At 40.0% G+C, this 22250-nt stretch overlaps 1 protein-coding gene across 1 annotated transcript in view; it reads left to right on the top strand.

Annotated features, from left to right (window-relative positions):
* Nucleotides 1–22250, top strand: part of gpr158a (G protein-coupled receptor 158a) — a 105591-nt gene that overhangs the window by 72404 nt on the left and 10937 nt on the right. The window contains exons 6-7 of the mRNA XM_029755823.1: nucleotides 5535–5644; nucleotides 7630–7874. Coding sequence (XP_029611683.1) covers nucleotides 5535–5644; nucleotides 7630–7874 — 355 coding nt within the window. The remainder of the gene's footprint in view (nucleotides 1–5534; nucleotides 5645–7629; nucleotides 7875–22250) is intronic.

Here is a 22250-nt window from a genome sequence, read left to right as displayed (position 1 = left end):
GAGCTGCTGCTGAGGATGTGGGACTCATCCATCTCCAGTGGGGTCCTTCGCTGTCCTCTGACTGACTCAAACCTAGTGAGCACAAAGGTTACTATGCCTGCGTGCAGCTTCACTAGCCTACTGTTTCTCTGCCTGGGGGGAAATATTAATGCCTCTGCTAATCGGATTAACATGAACTATCCCACATCTGCAATGCGCAGATAATTATGTCGCCTCAAATGTTTATTTTCTCACTTTTAGGTTCTGGATGTTTTTGGACAATCATCAGTCTTTTGTCTGTTGTCTGCTAGGCCGGGCCTCATTTCAGTGGGTTTCCGGGGCTTATAGCTAACATAGACGAAAGACCGCTTTCCTTGTCTTAAAGGGCAATTTTGGTTGTTGTTGCGATGATTCGTGGTTTTAGTATGATTGATTTGTGATTACTGGGCAGTAAAATGAGTTTTGTTATAAACGTCTTTAAAGAGAGTCATAATAAATTATGCTTGTAGAGAAAGACTTACATCCGTACTGTAGATATGCGTTTAGTACACTGAAGAACAGAGAGACAGTAAAAATGATACAAAAGTGCAGGAAGCTTAACCCCCATACACTCATTAAAACCCACTGGGCGCAAACTGGTTTAATCAATGTTGTTTCAATGTCATTTTTCAACCAATTTTGATCTGGAATGTATGTGGAAAATACGTTGGATTTGAAAAAAGTACAATTGATTTGTTGGATTCACGTCTCCATCTCAACCACAAAAATGTAAGTTCAAGAATAGGACTAAATGCACTTATCATAAAGTTTGATTTGATTTAGTCCCATTCTTAAGTTTGATTCTCGGTTGAGAATCAGTGTCACAAAAGATACATCTCCTTCAAATGTTGATATTTGACTGTGTTGACAACCAAACACAACTCAATATCACTTTTGTAATATAGTAAATAACCTTAAATTAAGGCTATTTTACAAACGAATGTAACAGTATTTATTTAACCTTAAAATGAGTAACACATACATTGCCACATTTTGAGGTTAGCCTACTGTAACTAGAAATGTCTTGTTAAGTAATTATAGAAAGCGTGCATGTTCAAGATAGCATGCAAAGGTCGCAGATCTGTGGAGATCTTCACAATTGCTATAATAATCTGAGCAGAAAAAGCATTAATCACTCGCACCATGTACTTTTTATGTAATCTCAACTGCAATCCAGGTAATTTGGTTGTACTATTAAATGAAGCACAGTGATAACACAGTAAGTTGTTGTATGAATACAAAATATATTTTAAATGGTTGAAAGCGCAGTGATACACATTTAGATGACAACTACACCAAAAATCTGACATAGTTTTTCCATTGGAATTTGGTTGTGCTTTTAGATGGTTGAAAGCATAGTGATAACACATCATACATTCAACAAACTTCTGACTGTCTTTTTGAGTCAGTAAATAAAGGTTGAAATCTCATTGATCAATGTCACAACCAAATATGACCTATTTTTCCACGTTGAATGACTTGGTGTGACCAGCGGGAAGTCTGCTCACAGTATAGACTGTTGGGACTGGGCATCAGACAAGTGTCTGGGGTAACACACTGTGTCTGTTTGGGGATAGAGTCAGATAGACTGTCTAGGGCTATGGCCAGATGACCTGTACTGGGGCGATGGTTAGACACTTTCTCACCTAGGAAATGAACACAGAGTCAACGCAATAGAACCCCTACAGAACATTGAACTTTGACTACAACACCCCATACTTTCCTGATACATCAACAACCAATGGTATTTACCCAGTACCAGTTCTCTCCCCCTCTCTCTCTCTCTCGCTCTCTTTTTCTCGCTCTCTCACTCTCTCATGGGCAAATATTGTACAATGAAGTTGCGCAAAGCTCATAGAGACTTACACAAAAAGACTCACAGCTGTAATCGCCGCCAAAGGTGCTTCTACAAAGTATTGACTCTCTCTCTCTCTCTCTCTATTTCTCTCTCTCTCACTCTGTATGTCTGTCTGTCTCACTCTCTCTGTCTGTCTCACTCTCTCCTCTCCTCTCCTCTCATTTCCTCTCCTAACCATCATAGCACTCAATTACGACCAAACAGTCAGTACTTCAAACACGTCCGAGATGTAATTAATCTACACGGAAGCAGTTTTAGCTAATCAATCCGATGGACTCACATTGGCAGTGAGCATACAGGCTTTATTGGATTATACAGAGTGAGCATTTCCCCCATTCACACACTACTAAGGGCTAAACCAGGAAGACTCCCGACAGCAGATGCTCGTGGAGGTCCGCAGGAGGCCAAGGCACAGCTGTGCCTCTTTTTCAATTACAGCCCCTCGTCTGGTGCCCGCTGCCTTGTTTTGGAGGGTGAGAGGGAGAGTGTACGCCCTCAGAATATATGAGAGAGATGAATGTCAACACAGATCCAGCTACGGGTACAGTGTCAATGAGTTTGTGTGTGTGCGTGTGTGTGTGCGCACGTGTGTGTGCGTGTGTTTAGGTAAGTGTGTGCGTATGTGTGTCCATCCCGCCATACATACATACAGTGGGGTCTGAAATTATTGACACCCTTGATAAAGATGAGCAATAGCCTTCCCTGTAGCTCAGTTGGTAGAGCATGGTGTTTGCAATGCCAGGGTTGTGGGTTCGATTCCCACGGGGGGCCAGCACAGGAAAAAAAAAATGTATGAAATGTATGCATTCACTACTGTAAGTTGCTCTGGATAAGAGCATCTGCTAAATGACTAAAATGTAAGGTAAAATGTATAAAATAAATAATTCAAATACTGAGCTATATTGTATGCAACACTTTTGAGGGAAATTCTAATATTTGATACTAACACAATTATAATCCTGAATGAATCATGAATGAATCGTGAATAATGATAAGTGAAAAAGTTACAGAGGGTCAAACATCATACTGCCAAGACATGCTAACCTCCCCATGTCTTGGGGGTATGATCTTTGACCCTCTGTAACTTTTTCACTCATCATTATTCACAATTCATTCAAGATTATCTGTAATAATGGTAGCATCTACATTAATGTAGAAGTGTTTAGAAACATATTCAATTCTTATTATATTCTTATTTAGGGACTCCAAAATGACACAATACATTTTGGAGTCATTCATTTTCTATTGGGCCCAAAATAATCTGAAACGCAACCAAAACAAACTGCAAATACATCCAACAAGTTTATAGAGTCACAAGCTTGATGTAGTCATTGCGTGCTAGGAATATGGGACCAAATACTAAACTTTTGACTACTTTATTTATCAGAATCTTTAGGGGTGTCAATAATTTGGATCCCTTTGACCCCTACCTTTTTGAGAGAAAAAGTATTACTTGTTAAACAAAATCTCTTTCTCTGAGCAATTGTATTAGTATAAAATATTATTATTTCCCTTTTTTTTCACACAATATAGCTCAGTATTTGAATTATTTATTTTATAGAGTCATTACTGCATATCTTTATCAAGGGTGTCAATAATTTCAAACCCCACTGTACATACTTTACATTCACTGAACAAAAATATAAAGGCAACATGTAAAGTGTTGGTCCCATGTTTCATGATGTGAAATAAAAGATCCCAGAAATGTTCCACATGCAGAAAAAGCTTCTTCCTCTCAAATGTTGCGCACAAATTTGTTTACATCCCTGTTAGTGAGCATTTCTCCTTTGCCAAGATAATTCATCCACCTGACAGGTGTGGCATATCAAGAAGCTGTTTAAACACCATGATCATTACACAGGTGCACCTTGTGCTGGGGACAATAAATGACCACTCTAAAATGTGCAGTTTTGTCACAATGCCACAGATGTCTCCAGTTTTGTTGGCATGCTGACTGCACAAATGTCCACTAGAGCTGTTGCCAGATAATTGAATGTTCATTTCTCTACCATACGCCGCCTCCCGCGTAATTTTAGAGTATTTGGTTGTACGTAACCATGCCAGCCCTGGACCTACACATCTGGCTTCTTCGCCTGCGAGATTGTCTGAGACCATCCACCCAGACAGCTGATGAATCTGTGGGTTTGCACAACCGAAGAATTTCTGCTCAAAATGTCAGAAACCGTCGAAGGGAAGCTCATCTGCGTGCTCGCCGTCCTCATCAGGGACTTGACCTGACTACAGTTCGTGGTCCTAACCGACTTCAGTGGGATCTCAGGGATTCCAACATGAGGCCAAAGGTGATTTTAAAGCAGTTCAAGAGTTTAATGGCTGTGATAGGAGAAAACTGAGGATGGATAATGTAGTTACTAACTAAATGACAGAGTGAAAAGAAGGAAGCCTGTACAGAATACAAATATTCCAAAACACGTATCCTGTTTTCAATCAGGCTCTAAAGTAAAACTGCATAAAATGTGACAAATAAATTAATGTTATGTCCTGAATACAAAACATTATGTTTGGGGCAAATCCAACACAATACATCACTGAGTACCACTTTAAATATTTTCAGGCATGGTGGTGGCTGCATCATGTTATGGGTATGCTTGTCATCGGCAAGGACTAGGGAGTTTTTTTTGGGATAAAACGAAACGGAATACAACTATAAGCACAGGCAATATTCTAAAGGAAAAGCTGGTTCAGTCTGCTTTCCAACATACACTGGCAGACAAATTCACCTTTCAGCAGGACAATAACCTAAAACACTATGCCAAATCTACACTGGAGTTGTTTACCAAATCAACATTGATGTTCCTAAGTGGCCTAGTTGCAGTTGACTTAAATCGGCTTGAAAATCTATGGCAAGACTTGAAAATGGCTATCTAGCAATGATCAACAATCAACTTGACAGAGCTTGAAAAAAAATTATGTGCAAATATTGTACAATCCAGATGTGCAAAGCTCTGAGAGACTTACCCAAAAAGACTCACAGCTGTAATCACCGCCAAAGGTGCTTCTACAAAGTATTGACTCAGTGGTGTGAATACTTATGTAAATTAGATATTTCTGTATTTAATTCTTCAAAAAAATTCGCTAAAATGTCTAAAATCTGCTTTCACATTATCATTATGGGGTATTGTGTGTAGATGGGTGAGATAAAACCCACATTTAATCCATTTTGAATTCAGGCTGTAAAATAAAATGTAAAATAAATCAAGGGGTATGAATATTTCCTGAAGGCACTTCATACAGAAAGTGAATTGTTGGCTTGTTGGTTGAATGGACACAATTCAGATTACACAACTATACTTTAAAAGTCACCCTTAGAAGTTGAATGTAGGCCATGTCTCACCACTTCACTCTGTGTTTATTTGACCTCTGACCATATTAACATTCTAAAGCATAACAGGAACAGCAGGGGTTTTCCAGGAACTTATTTTGGCATTTTGCAAACTATCCCGTACAGTACATGGAAAATAAGGTTTGTGTTATTTAGCAGTCCTTCCATCCTTCAAAGGTCAAGGACGATTCGTTACCAATACCATTTGGTATGATTTTATTTTATGTCACTGTCCTAATATGGACACCATAGCAGCATAATCACATAAACAGAAATGATTGTAATTTACACTTATGTTCTCTCTCTGTTTGCATGCAGGTGGTCATTCTGTATTTCCAGCCGAGTGTATTCCGCTGTATCTTGTTGAGATGGGTTCGCCTGTTGGGATTCACCACAGTCTATGGGACAGTGACCCTAAAGCTCTACAGGTACTCGTTTACCATGTGTAATCATTACTATTAACCAGGCATGGGATAAATGATGTTATATTGCTACCTGCTGAGTAATTACTTTAGGATGAGAGTCATGTCCCAAGAAAGGGACTCTGGAAAGCACTTGATTGATGGCTTTTTACAGGGTTGCATGCAGTGGAAAACACTCATGCACACGCACGTGTAACAGAGTATATTCTACGCACACACGCACACGCACACACATACACACACCCACACACACACACACACACATAATAACATGGCTATCTAGAAACTGCCAATGAATCACCCTGTTTATTTATTGATTTTTTTTCTTCATTTTCATAAATAAACAGGGTGATTCTCTGGCAGTTTCTAGATAGCCATGTTATTTGATGTCACATCCCTCTCTAGGTGACTGGGGCTGTCCTACTTGACAGGGACAACCCAATACCAATGTCCTGGGAACACCAGAGAAAGATGTGCACTGAGAGACGAAGGGAAGGATTCTACTGTAGTTGATTGTGTACTGGAAGAAAGAAGCAAAGGTTGAACATAGCCAATCACATCCTGCCTGTGTTCTGCAAGCTTTAGAGTTCAGGGTGTTACTCAAGGATCTGGTTTACTCTGAACATGAATCAAATGGAATGCTGTAAGGGCCATTCTGCCAGCTTTCAAAGTCTGTCTCATCTGCAATGGTAATGAACTAAAGGAAAGGGGAAACAATGGAAAGGATATACCCCGAGGGCCGATTTCCAGGACCTACAGTAGATTAAGCCTACTCCTGGACTAAAAAGATATTTCACTGCAGATGAGACAAAGTCTGGCACATACAATTACAGTAATTTACAGTAATTTAACGGAATATGTGCTCTGGCACTTCAAGTCTGTATTACGTTCTATAAGTGCATTCATATTTACAGTGCAATCTCTTGTTTTATCCACAAGCCACCTACATTTGTTTCAACCGCGTTGAACAAGCCAGTTCATCCCTATTGACCCACTGTGATACTCTTTAATAAACGCAATTATAGGTTGGCTGATGTCTAATTCCTTCCTGAAAGTAAGAGCCCTATAAAGTACGAGGAGCAGCTAGTGGTGTTTCTTGGCTTGTTCATCAGGCCACACTTTAGAAAAAAATTCACTACCTCGTTAAGCGAGACTGAGAGTTTGCCCAGTTAAAGTGTGGGAGGAAGCGAGGGGAGAAAAAAACAAACAGAGAGCACTTTGGCCCAAATGGTCTCAATTTATTACATTTTATCGAATGGCTGAGACGGGCCAGGAGGCAGAAAACAAACAGAGGGAGTAATGCTGGTAGAAAGAGGGAAACCCGTTAGTCAAAGCTAGCTGTGGGAGAGAGGGAGGGGTCTAGAGGAGGAGAGGTGGAGGGGGAGCCCCTGTGAACAGTCGATAATGAGACATGGGGCAGACGTATTTAAATAGATACAGGAGCGTGATCGGAAATGGCGACAGCGGCAGTGTTCTCAACAAGTGAAGGTGGCAGAAATACCTAAGGAAGCTCTTAATTATGGCGAGGAGAGATGAATTTAGGCGAGAGTAATCGGAAGGTGAGTCGTGGAGGAAGTCATGGAGGGGAAAGTGAGCACATTGCACAGATCCATTTTTGAGAGGAGCTCATTAGGGGGGATGCACAGGACAATTCATCAATGTGTCTGGAAGTTTAGGGGCTAATAATGAGGATGGGGCTGATGTTAAACACTCAACAGGACCTCTCTGTCTCTGATGACCCCCATGGATGTTCATTTGAGGAAAGGGAAGGGAATAAAGAGACGTAGCAATGCCACTATTACAGTACATCATTACATTGAAATCATTGCATGATGACGCTAGTGAGAATGATGATAGTAACTATAATGACGAATGTTATGGTAATTCATAGATGAAGATGACAATAAAACCACAACAATAAAATCAACAAGCAGCACCACAGCAGCACATTTCCTTGTATGTCTTGACGTTGAGCTGCCCCATTTCCCCAGGGTCCTGAAGGTTTTCCTGTCGCGAACGGCCCAGCGGATCCCCTACATGACCAGTTGGCGGGTGCTTCGTCTCCTGGCCATTATCCTGCTCATCGTCTGCTGGTTCCTGGTGGCCTGGACCTCGGCCGTCTGCCAGAACCTGGACAGGAACCTGGCCCTCATCGAGGTGGGCTACACCCCCGACCCGGACGGCCTCCAGTTCAGCATGTGCCTGCTAGATCGCTGGGACTACATGATGGCCGTCGGTAAGTGATATTTTTAAAATCTTTATTTAACCTGGAAACCTCTTTTGTGTTGGCGATAATAATATATGCCACTTAGCAGACTCTGCAAGCGAGTGCATTTTTTGTACGTGATGCTTGAGGGAATTGCCAGCGCCTTTCTCTCACCAACTGAGACAGAAACATAATGATCTTACTGCTTCCTGTTAAAGATACGGGGGCCAATCATGTATTTTATGGCTTAAATGTGTGAAGATCCCCACTTAGAGTGAGACAGAGGGGTCAGAGAGAGAGAGAGAGAGAGAGAGAGAGAGAGAGAGAGAGAGAGAGAGAGAGAGAGAGAGAGAGGGTGGGAAAGAGATAGAGAGCACATCAATATTTTATATGAATACATTGTTTTGGGGAAAATTGCACTTGGTTCATAGAACCGAAGTCACGTCAGTAACGTCCAGCAGCCGCTAGATGCAGTTGTAATAAACAGAGCGGTTTCAGTTTTCTTGCTACAAATGTGGCTGTCACGGTTGTCGTCGGTGAAGGAGGACCAAAACGCAGCAGGTATGTTTATGCTCATCTCAACGTTTTTAATAAGTACAAAATGAACACCAAAATAACATACCAAGAAAATGAACGAACTAACAACAACAAACAGTCTGGCCAAGCATAAGGCTCAACACAGAACAATCACCCACAAATACCAAACACAAACACACCCTACTATATGGGACTCTCAATCAAAGGCAGATAGACAACACCTGCCTTCAACTGAGAGTCCCAACCCCAATTAACCAAACATAGACATACACTTACTAGACTCCACATAGAAATACTTAAACATAAACCAAAACCCGGAATTACTAAATCAACCACCCTTTTAACATAAACACACCACCCTGAACCACATAAAACAAATACCCTCTGCCACGCCCTGACCAAACTACAAAAACAATTAACCTTATACTGGCCAGGACGTGACAGTGGCTCTATCTTTTGAACATTTTATTTTTTTATAATCAGAAAGTGAGTCATGGAGGGAGTCATGGAGGGGAATTTTATTTAATTTGATTACATTTTTGTTTGATTTTATTAGATTTTGTTCGATTTGATTCGTTTTTTTAAAATTATAATACCAAACATAAACATACAAACGACAACATACAGTCTCCAGCGCCCGTATCACTCTCTACCACATGGCTTCAAACTGCACCATTTTGTTCCTCTCCGTCGCCCACGCACTTTCAACATTTAGATAATAAAGCATTTAATCTTCCCATTGTGTTAACAATGGAGGATTGGTTGATTTCCAGTTTTTAACTATATGTTTTTTCAAGTTGATTGATGAGAAAAGGATTGTCCAACCCATCTTTCAGTGATGACCCCATCACTGAAAGATAAGACTCGCAGGAACAGGTATGTGTCTTCTGATAACCCTCAAGCCACACAGGACTCATTAGCACAGAGCGTACAAGACCAGGCACTAAATCAGACGTGGGGAAAAAAATTCTACACAGAATATACAGTAATACAAAACTATTGCCTGATGATCTTCTGAACTTCCCAATACCTTTCTGATGCATTTCAGTCAATTCAAACTATACTCATACCAGACTGATTTGTAATAGACTGTTATAGCCCCAATTAAAAAAGTATACATTGGCCTTTGATAACATCACTATTTTCAATAAAAAAAAAATTCAAAGTAGGGTAGCGTGCCAATAAAGTTTGGGAATCCCTGGCCTACACGCTTATCTGTGCTCCTACAACAGACATTAACTCTCCTTAGGTAGCCTGCAAGTCAGCCCAAATTGAGAGTGAAAAGCAGATTTGTTTTAAGCATATGCTGACTAAGGTCCAAGCAATGCTCCAAGGTCCAGGAAAACAGAACGCTGGCGCTGCTTTGCATTTGTGGAACAGGTGTAGCCCAGGGCAACCATTACACGCTGTGTTGAAGCCAAACACCGTTGTGTTCAAGAGGGGAAAAACTGGAGGATGGAACACAGCGTTGTTTTCAAAGTCCAGCTAAATTTGACTCACTAAGCTGTGTATGAGCAACTGGGTTGTTCCACGAAATGAGTCCCTTTATTTTATTTTATTTGACCTTTATTCAAGCAGTGAGTCACCACTGAGACTAGGGTCTCTTTCACAAGGGAGTCCTGCATATACAATTTAATAAGACAAAATCAAAAATCAAATACAACATAAAACAAGTAAAATACAGCACAAATATACAACACAAATATTCAAGAAAAACTGTTAAATTCTTCAATAAGAAGTTTTGATGTTTTAAGTAGAAAATATGCACCAATATTGCATTTTAAAAGCCTGTTATATTAGAGTTCTCTTTAACATATACTGTAAATAAAGACTTGCTAAAGTGCCAAAACGCAGCATTTTGAAATGTATCTCTGTGTACCCTCTGTGACTTCTAGGAAGATTTTAACCTATTTAACCATAACATTTCTCAAAGTCTTCATCATCATTGTAAAGCCTAGTTATTTTGTTGCTTTCACAAAGTGATTTCTGAAGATTATTATTATTTAATGCGATTCATTTTAATGGAAAAAAACAATAACCTGTCCCTAATTTTAAGGTCTTATTTTTTAACTTATTTTGTACATAATGTTGCTGCTATCGTCTCTTAAGACCGAAAATAACTTATGGACATCAGTACTGCGATTATTCGCCACGAACTGGCAGAATCCTTTTTTTCCTTTAACAAGTCCGACGATCCCGACGTGAATGACATACTGCTTTCCCGGTAACAGGCCCAGATCCCCATCATTGCATGAAGAAAAGGCGGAGAAAAAGGGGACGGAGGGCGGGCTGCCTTCTGAGAATTCGTAGGCGATCGATTAAACCCCCACTTCCTTCCATTCTGCTAGCAAACGTGCAATATTTGGAAAATAAAATCGATGACCAACGTGGAAGATTAAACTACCAACATTCAAAACTGTAATATCTTATAGCTTCACAGAGTCGTGGCTGAATGACGACATTATCAACAATTATCAGCTGGTTATACGCTGTATCAGCAGGATAGAACAGAGGCGTCTGGTACGACAAGGGGCGGTGGACTGTGTATTTTTGTAAATAACAACTGGTGCACGATATCTAAGGAAGTCTCAACGTTTTCCTCGCCTGAGGTAGAGGATCTCATGATAAGCTGTAGACCACACGATCTACCTAGGGCGTTTTCATCTGTATTTTTCGTAGCTGTTTTACATACCACTACAGACTGATGCTGGCACACAGACTGTACTCAATGAGCTGTATTCCGCCATAAGCAAACAGGAAAACGCTTACCCAGAGGCGGCACTCCTAGTGTCCGGGGACTTTAATGCAGGGAAACTTAAATCCGTCTTACCAAATTTCTATCAGCATGTTAAATGTGCAACCAGAGGGAAAGAAACTCTGGACCACCTTTACTCCACACACAGAGACACATACAAAGCTCTCCCTCGCCCTCCATTTGGCAAATCTGATCATAATTCTTACAAGCAAAAATTAAAGCAGGAAGCACCAGTGACTCGATCAATAAAAAAGTTGTCAGATGAAGCAAAGGCTAAAACATGACTGTTTTGCTAGCACAGACTGGAATATGTTCCGTGATTCCTCCGATGGCATTGAGGAGTACACCACATCAGTCATTGGCTTCATCAATAAGTGCATCGATGACGTCATCCCCACAGTGACCGCAAGTACATACCCCAACCAGAAGCCATGGATTACAGCTAACATCCGCACTGAGCTAAAGGCTAGAGCTGCCGCTTGCAAGGAGTGGGACTCTAACCCGGACGCTTATAAGAAATCCTGCAATGCCATCCGACGAACCATCAAACAGGCAAAGCGTCAATACAGGACTAAGATCGAATTGTACTACACTGGCTTTGACGCTCGTCGGCTGTGGCATGGCTTGCAAACCATTACAGACTACAAAGGGAAGCACAGCCGAGAGTTGCCCAGTGACACGAGCCTACCAGACAAGCTAAACTACTTCTATGCTCGCTTCGAGGCAAAAAACACTGAAACATGCATGAGAGCACCAGCTGTTCTGGAAGACTGTGTGATCACGCTCTCTGCAGCCAATGTGAGTAAGACCTTTAAACAGGTCAACATTCACAAGGCTGCAGGGCCAGACGGATTACCAGGACGTGTACTACGAGCATGCGCTGACCTTCTGGCAAGTGTCTTCACTGATATTTTCAACCTCTCCCTGTCCAAGTCTGTAATACCAACATGTTTTGAGCAGACCATCATAGTCCCTGTGCCCAAGAACACTAAGGTAACCTGCCTAAATGACTAACGAACTGTAGCACTCACGTCTGTAGCAATGAAGTGCTTTGAAAGGCTGGTCATGGCTCACATCAACACCATTATCCAAAGCCCTGCCACAGCTCTTTTACACCGCTGCTACTCTCTGTTGTTATCATCTATGCATAGTCACTTTAATAACTCTACCTACATGTACATATTACTTCAATTACTTTGACTATTCGGTGCCCTCGCACGTTGACTCTGTACTGGTACCCCCCTGTATATAGTCTCGCTATTGTTATTTTACTGCTGCTCTTTAATTAACTTTTTTAATTTTTAATTTTATTTAATTTTTTTATTTATTCAATATTCGAAACATACAATATACTTGCAGTGAAGCCTCTCAAAAACTACATCATACCAGTCATCCAACAGATTCCCATTCATAGCGACACACAGAAACATCCAGGGTCAATGTGCTGTTGAGTTTTCAAATAGCTGTCCCTCAACCATTCGAGACCCTTCCCACAGTCCCCCCCAGGAAGAGAAATATAAAATACAATGAATTCCATTCCCCACCCCCAAGAACCCCCCAATGCACCAACAACCAAGAGAATGAACTAAAGAGAAAAAAGGAAAATACAGAAGAAAACAGCAAACAACAATGCAAAAAAATTAAATAAATACATTTAAAACAAAGGACATCAATGACAACTAAAATTATAACAGCAATGCCAACTGTATATGTGTGGGTGTGCATGTCTGGCACTATTACATGTATGTGTGTGTTCTTGTATGTGTTTATTTGAATGAGAGTGTATGTATATGCATGTGTACAAACATCTGCACGGCATCAGCCTCAGGCAAACCGGCATTAGTTGTAAAAACACTGCCACTTAGTGTCATTCAAATGTACTTTTTATTATGTTTTATTTTGCTTTTTTTAACATTTTATTTTTGACTTTTACCTTTGACCATTATTCTATCTCCCACACAGCAACTCCACTCCCACTTGTCTCCAATTCCACATACCAACCCTCAGCTTCCCTCAGCCCATCCCATCTATCTCTCCTGGCCACCCACTTCGGGTTTCAATGCAACACATATCTTTCAACTATGCTGTGATGTTTAACATACAATTTCAATCTATCTAATTGAATAGAATCCACAGATTGCAAGTTGAAGATAAATACTTTTACTAAGAGTATTAGTATATTAGTAATTAACTGACCCGGTCTCTCCAGATCTCCTAACAGTACTATTTCTAGGGTCAATTTTAGATCAATGTTATGCATTTTCAGCCATTCCTGAACCTGAGACCAGAAACAGGCTACCTGAGGGCAATACCAAAATAAATGGTCTATTGATTCTGTATCCTCACAACAAAATCTGCAGAGCTTTGATGATTTTATGCCCCAAATATTCAATATTTTGTTGGTGGCAAGAATTCTATAAAATAATTTTAGCTGAAAAGCATGAAATCTTGAATCTTGCGTTGTTTTATATATCAACTCATACACCCTCTGCCATGGAATCGGTACATCAAAAATCTCTTCCCAACTATTTTGCAATTTGAGTGGCACAGTTGTCGACATCCTGGTCCTCAAATGAAACTGATATACTTTCCTATTTATGCTATTTTTATCCCTCTGACAGTTTTGATCCTTTATATTGGGCAGACAGACCAGATCCCTACCTCCTCCCACTGCCACCTGCCTCCTCCATTTTTTGGGGGTAATGCTGTAATCAATTGGTTGTACTCTTGGATTGAGCAGACCTTTCCGTACAATTCTGATAACTCCATGAAGGACATAACTCTACCATTCCAATTTACAATATAATATAAGAACAAAATACCCTTTTCAAGCATCTTTCCCTTAAATACAGGTAATTTATCAACCAGCACATTTGAGTTCAGCCATAATATTTGTTGTAATATTTGTTCTACCTTTTCAGGGGGATGAAATTGAAATTGTAGCCAGCTCTGCAATGCTTGTTTTGAAAAAGAGAAATACTTTGAAAAAAGTAGCATTTTTCAATTAATCGAAAATGAGACATGGCAATCTGCACAAAGGTAAAACGGCCATTTTTAAACAATGGATGAGCTTTTCTTAGTAATCTATTTGAGAACCATTTAGGGTTCAAATAAAACTTTTGAATGAGTGAAGCTTTTAGAGAGGTTTAGTGCTTTTATATTTAATAATCTCAACCCACCCTATTCATTATATAGATAGGCACGTTTTATTTTGTCTGGTTTAGCATCCGAGAATATACAAATATTTTTTGCTCATATGATTTAAAAAAACGAATCATCAGGAGTAGGCAGCGCCGTAAGTAAGTGAGTAAACTGAGATATGACTAAGGAGTTAATCATGGCAATTTTTCCATTAATAGTTAGGTATTTACTTCTCCATGGTTGCAGGATCTTGTCTATTTTTACACGTTTTCTATTGAAATTAATTTTTGAGAGCTTATTTATATATTTTGTGATATGAATACAGAGTATGTCTACTTCACCATCAGGCCATTTTATAGGTAAACTGCAGGGTAATGTAAAAGTTGTATTTTTTAAGGTTCCAATACATAATATTGTACACTTATAATTAGGTTTTAGTCCAGAGAGTACAGAAAAGTTATCTAGATCTTCAATGAGACATTGCTAGCTTGAGGACTTAATATAAAACTTGAGTCATCGGCATACATGGACACCTTTGTTTTTAAGCCTTTGATTTCTAATCCTCTAATGTTACTGGATCTGATTATTGTTATTGGATCTGATTATAATAGCTAGCATTTCGATGGCCATAACGAATAGATATGGTGACAGCGGACACCCTTGTTTAACTCCTCTTGACAATATCAAACTCTCTGAGAAGTAGCCGTTATTTACTATTTTACTCCTGGGGTTGCTATACATTATATTTACCCATTTTATAAGAGAATTACCGAAATTGAAAAAAATCCAGGCATTTATAAATAAAATTCAGTCCTACTTACCATAATTAGTGCTTGTAAAGTTACTGCCATCAGAGGTATTATGAAGGTCAAAACTAGAGCTTTCAAATGTCTGATATTTAGAATTCAAGAAATAGGTTCTAGCAATATTTGTTTTATTCCCTTGCCTGTTTGCCTGTGAGCCAATGCCACAGATGTTAGAAAATTGAGACAAGATATTATGTGTGTAGCAAATCTGAGTAGGTTTATGTGTATGATATTGGATATGATATAGTGAGTGTGTACGATGTCTGTATAAGACTATAATGTGTGATGTCTAAATAAATAATAACTGCCAATTTGCATGGTTGAGTGTCTATGTGTGTAACATGTAGTGCGTATAGCCTTAATATTCATGATGATAATTGTAATCCATATCGTATCACCATCATAGTTGTATCATAATTACCTTTAACATAATTGAAAAACACATCCCAGCATTTCCAACGCAATTTAAGTTTCACATGGCCATGAAAGAGACCTTGCATTACTCTAGAGACGGCTTCACTACAGTACAAATGTATTCCGTACAATATGTTATTATTCCCCAATGCCCCTATTCTGATATCTTCCCCTTGTTTGTTGTAAACATATATAAACTTGTAGACAAGTACATAAAAAAGACAGACAAACAATAAACACATTCAATTATAAAACAGTTCTCGACAATAGAGAGAGAGGGAGAGAAGAGAAGAGAAAAGAGAGAAAGAGAGAGTGAGAGAAGAGAGCGTGATCAGGTGTGTATGTGTATGTATAAGTCCGTATGTGTAAGCAAGCATGTAATTGAGTACGTGTGTGTTCATATCCACTTCATAATGTTCAGATATTTTTACAGTTCCCATACCTTCTTCTTTTTTCGTAACCTGAAGTCCCTGTAGAATTTAGTACAGCCACGGTGTTATGGAGCTGTCTCGGAATAGCTGTCCATCTATTAAGAGTTTATCCACAATGATAAAGGCACGCCTACCATTCTCCCTTTGTTATCTTTGTACCGGATACAGTCTCTTACAACGTTTGTTTATCTCCCTTGGAAATTGGTCATTTAAGCTCCCTTCCCCTGCTTTTGATCAGCTCCTTTTGTTGGTAGTGTTCAAATTGTGCGATGATCGGTGGGGACCCTTGGTCTTGTTGCTCCGAGCTTCAAGTCTGTGTACTCGGTGGAAAGCCACCTTGCTAACAGTCTATATAGGAAGTTTCAATGCGGATTGCATGAATTCTCTGATTGCGCCCTCTGGATTATTGGATTTTCACGCATGCTACGACTTTGTATGTCTAGTAGCGACTCCTTCATCACCCTGTTTTCCCTGAGTAGACAATCCATGTTGGAATCGGGGATTTTTACCTTGGCTGTGAGTGTCTTGTTTTCTCTTTGGAGCATGAGAATTTCACTCTGGCTGAACTCCAAACTCCCCCTCAGCCCTGCTACCTCCTCACACAACTTTTCCAGTGTTGCATGGATTCCAGCCAGAGCACTAGCCTCTACATCAATGGGAAGTAAATTGTCCGTGTCTGTAGATTAATCTGTTTTTCTTTTTTTTGTCGGGTTAAAGTTATTTTGTGAGGTCGTCGAATCTTTCCATGATGGAGTATGTTGTTCCTCCATAGCGTAAAGCTGTTGGTACTCATCGATTTCCCTCAGGATCTCCTTAGTATCCAGATTGGCTCTTTACTGCAACCAGTTGTTTTACGAAAAGATAACAATGAGTCATTCCTACGACGACGACATGTGTCGTCAGGTGTAGTACAGCCAGCTAGCACTCGCGGAATCCACGCAAAAAAGGAACACAAACTTGCAGTCCCAGCCATAAAGGCTAACCGCGTTGTGGAATCCTTAGCAACAAAACTTTTGTTCGGATTAAAATCGATTTAATGAAAATGTTTTAATACAAACAGCAAACCGAGTGTAGACAGTTCAATGTTTTGTTGCGCGCTCTGATGACGTATCTGATTACGTATATCTGGTCCACTCACCTGTCTCTAAAAGCTTGGCATCTTTAGTCTCTTTTATTACTTGTTACTTTTATTTCTTATTCTTATTAATATTTTTTTGAAACCGCATTGTTGGTTAGGGGCTCGTAAGTAAGCATTTCACTGTTGTATTCGGTGCATGTGACTAATAATATGTTATTATCTGATTTGACATTGGCCTTTGATTACATTGGCCTTTGGCCTTAAGGCACTACAGAGGGTAGTTCGTACGGCCTAGTACATCACTGGGGCCAAGCTTCTTGACATCTAGGCTATATATACTAGGCGGTGTCATAGGAAGGCCCACAAATTCTCTCTGCTACCGCACAGCAAGCGGTACTGGATTGTCAAGTCTTGGACCAAAAGGCTCCTTAGCAGCTTCTAGCCCCAAGCCATAAGACTGCTGAACATCTAATCAAATTGCCAACCAGACTATTGACATTGACCCCCCCCCCCCCCCATATATTCACTTTACAAATTACCTCGACTAACCTGTACCCCCGCACATTCCCTCTCTACCGGTACCCCCTGTATAAAGCATCGTTATTGTTATGTACATTTCTTGGGTTACTTTTTGATTGATTCAATTAATTTTTTACCTTAGTTTATTTAATAAATGTTTTATTAACACTCTTTCTTGAACTGCATTGTTGGTTAAGGGCTTGTAAGCATTTCACAGTAAGGTATACACCTGTTGTATTCGGCGCATGTGACAAATACAATTTGATTTGATATGACATCTACAGTGCCTTCAGAAAGTATTCCCACCCCTTGACTTTTCCCACATTTTGTTGGGTTAAAGCCTGCATTTAAAATGGATTAAAATGAGATCGTGTGTCACTGGCCTACACACAATACCCCATAATGTCAAAAGTGGAATCATGTTATTTTACATTTTAACAAATATAAAAAAATATAAAAAAATGAAAAGCTGAAATGTCTTGAGTCAAAAAGTATTCAACCTCTTTCTTACGGCAAACCTAAATTCAGGAGTAAAAATGTGCTTAACAAGTCACATAATAAGTTGCCTGGACTTTGCGCAGTAATGCTGTTTAACATGCTTTTGAATGACTACCTCATTCATTTTACATTTTAGTCATTTAGCAGACGCTCTTATCCAGAGCGACTTACAGTAGTGAATGCATACATTTCATACATATCATACATTTTTTTTCCTGTGCTGGCCCCCCGTGGGAATCAAACCCACAACCCTGATGTTGTAAACACCATGCTCTACCAACTGAGCTACAGTGAAGGGTCCCTCAGTCGAGCAGTGAATTTCAAACACAAATTCAACGACCAGGGAGGTTTTCCAATACCTCACAAAGATGGGCACCTATTAGTAGATGGGTAAAAAAAAATACTGACATTGAATATCCCTTTGAGCATGGTGAAGGTATTAATTACACTTCGGATGGTGTATCAATGCACCCAGTCACTACAAAGACAGGCATTCTTCCTCAGTTGCCGGAGAGGAAGGAAACTGCTCAGGGATTTCACCATGATCCAAATGGTGACTTTACAACAGTGACAGAGTTTAATGGCTGTGATAAGAGAAAGCTGAGGATGGATCAACAACATTGAAGTTACTCCACGATACTAACCATAAACAACAGAGTGAAAATAAAAATAACTTGTACAGAATAAAAATATTCCAAGTGTGTAATAAGGCATTGAAGTAAAACTGCAAAAAACATGGCAAAGAAATGCACTTTATGTCTCGAATACAAAGCATTATGTTTGGGGCAAATCCAACACAACATACAGTGGGGGAAAAAAGTATTTGATCCCCTGCTGATTTTGTACATTTGCCCACTGACAAAGAAAGGATCAGTCTATAATTTTAATGGTAGGTTTATTTGAACAGTGAGAGACAGAATAACAACAAAAATATCCAGAAAAACGCATGTCAAAAATGTTATAAATTGATTTGCATTTTAATGAGGGAAATAAGTATTTGACCCCCTCTCAATTAGAAAGATTTCTGGCTCCCAGGTGTCTTTTATACAGGTAACGAGCTGAGATTAGGAGCACACTCTTAATAAAGGGAGTGCTCCTAACTGCAGCTTGTTAACTGTAAAAAAGACACCTGTCCACAGAAGCAATCAATCAATCAGATTCCAAACTCTCCACCATGGCCAAGACCAAAGAGCTCTCCAAGGATGTCAGGGACAAGATTGTAGACCTACACAAGGCTGGAATGGGCTACAAGACCATCGCCAACAAGCTTGGTGAGAAGGTGACAACATTTGGTGCGATTATTCGCAAATGGAAGAAACAAAAGATCTGTCAATCTCCCTCGGCCTGGGGCTCCATGCAAGATCTCACTTCGTGGAGTTGCAATGATCATGAGAACGGTGAGGAATCAGCCCAGAACTACACGGGAGGATCTTGTCAATGATCTCAAGGCAGCTGGGACCATAGTCACCAAGAAAACAATTGGTAACACACTACGGTAACACGTGAAGGACTGATATCCTGCAGCACCCGCAAGGTCCCCCTGCTCAAGAATACATATACATGTCCATCTGAAGTTTGCCAATGAACATCTGAATGACTCAGAGGACAACTGGTGAAAGTGTTGTGGTCAGATGAGACCAAAATGGAGCTCTTTGACATCAACTCAACTCGCCGTGTTTGGAGGAGGAGGAATGCTGCTTATGACCCCAAGAACACCATCTCCACCGTCAAACATGGAGGTGGAAACATTATGCTTTGGAGGTGTTTTTCTGCTAAGGGGACAGGACAACTTCACCGCATCAAAGGGACGATGGACGGGGCCATGTACCGTCTAATCTTGGGTGAGAACCTCCTTCCCTCAGCCAGGGCATTGAAAATAGGTCGTGGATGGGTGTTCCAGCATGACAATGACCCAAAACACACGGCCAAGGCAACTAAGGAGTGGCTCAAGAAGAAGCACATTAAGGTCCTGGAGTGGCCTAGCCAGTCTCCAGACCTTAATCCCATAGAATATCTATGGAGGGAGCTGAAGGTTCGAGTTGCCAAACGTCAGCCTCGAAACTTTAATGACTTGGAGAAGATCTGCAAAGAGGTGTGGGACAAAATCCCTCCTGAGATGTGTGCAAACCTGGTGGCTTGAAAATCTATGGCAGGACTTGAAAATGGTGTCTAGAAATTAACTTAATTGTTTTTATTTAACCCTTATTTTAGCAGGTAAATTGACTGAACATATTTTCCTTTACAGCAACGAAGTGGGGAATAGTTACAGGGGAGAGGAGGGGGATGAATGAGCCAATTGGAAGCTGGGGACGATAAGTTGGCCATGATGGTATGAGGGCCAGAGGGGGGAATTTAGCCAGGTCACCGGGGTTAACAACCCTACTCTTATGATAAGTGCCATGGGATCTTTAGTGACCACAGAGAGTCAGGACACCCGTTTAATATCCCATTCGAAAGACAGCACCTTACACAAGGCAATGTCCCCAATGACTGCCCTGGGGCATTTGGGATATTCTTTTTGACAAGAGGAACTTGACAGAGCTTGAAGAAATTTTAAAAGAATAATGTGCAAATATTGTACAATCCAGGTGTGCAAAGCTCTTAGACTTACCCAGAAAGACTCATAGCTGTAATCGCTGCCAAAGGGGATTCTAACATGTATTAACTCAGGGGGTTGAATACTTATGTATTCAAGATATATTAGTGTTTATTTTATAGTCTCAACTACAACAGTGAACAGGCGACTCCGGGATGCTGGCCTTCTAGGCAGAGTTCCTCTGTCCAGTGTCTGTGTTCTTTTGCCTATCTTAATCTTTTATTTTTATTGGCCAGTCTGAGATATGGCTTTTTCTTTGCAACTCTGCCTAGAAAGCCAACATCCCGGAGTCGCCTCTTCACTGTTGATGTTGAGACTGGTGTTTGCGGGTACTATTTAATGAAGCTGCCAGTTGAGGACTTGTGAGGCGGCTGTTTCTCAAACTAGACACTAATGTACTTGTTCTCTTGCACAGTTGTGCACCGGGGCCTCCACTCTTCTTTCTATTCTAGTTAGAGCCAGTTTGCACTGTTCTGTGAAGGGAGTAGTACACAGCGTTGTACGAGCTCTTCCGTTTCTTGGCAATTTCTCGCATGGAATAGCCTTAATTTCTCAGAACAAGAATAGACTGACAAGTTTCAGAAGAAAGTTCTTTGTTTCTGGTCATTTTGAGCCTGTAATCGAACCCACAAATGCTGATGCTCCAGATACTCAACTAAAGAAGGCCAGTTGTATTGCTTCTTTAATCAGGACAACAGTTTTCAGCTGTGCTAACATAATTGCAAAAGGTTTTTCTAATGCTCAATTAGCCTTTTAAAATGATCAACTTGGATTAGCTAACACAATGTGCAATTGGAACACAGGAGTGACGGTTGCTGATAATGGGCCTCTGTATGCCTATGTAGATATTCCATTAAAAATCAGCCATTTCCAGCTACAATACAACTTTAACAATGTCTACAATGTATTTGATGTTATTTTAATGGACAAAAAATGTGTTTTTATTTCAAAATCAAGGACATTTCTAAGTGACCCCAAACTTTTGAACGGTAGTGTATATATATATATATTTTTTTTACAAATGTAACAATTTTTCTTCCACTTTGACATTAGAGAGTATTCTATGTATATCGTTGACAAAAAAAGTACAATTCAATCCATTTTAATCCCACCTTGTAACAAAACAAAATGTGGAAAAAGTTAAGGGGTGGGAATACTTTCTGAAGGCACTGTAATAGTCAAAGCATAATCTAAAAGCAGGTGAGCTGATTCAACTCTTTTATGGACATTTTCTTGTGTTTTGTGGTGAAAAACTGAGCGGGCCGAGCATAACACATCAACCCTGTTACCCATAGATAGACAGACTAGAAATGTTTTAACACATGCATTTTTTTTGTGAAGCTGTACATTCAATTGCCCCTCCCTGTTGCACACAACAAGCTTGCGTTCCCTCTATAACAAGGGGATTCATGGCTGATTTAAGATTAAATCATCAACCCTGTTACGGTCAACCCTATGACTTTATTTGGCACTTATTAGACACTTACTATAGTCATTTTTTAATTTGACTTATTAAGTTGAATATGTGATCGTTATGACAGAATGTTAAAATAAGGTGAGTTACACTACCCTAAAGGCACTCATTTCGCGGAACGACTCAACTATACAGTAGGACACAAAGGGCGGCCATT

The sequence above is a fragment of the Salmo trutta genome, chromosome 6 (genome assembly GCF_901001165.1).
Source record: "Salmo trutta chromosome 6, fSalTru1.1, whole genome shotgun sequence".
NCBI classification, from domain to species: Eukaryota; Metazoa; Chordata; class Actinopteri; order Salmoniformes; family Salmonidae; genus Salmo; species Salmo trutta.
This window is presented reverse-complemented; position numbering and strand designations above follow the sequence as displayed.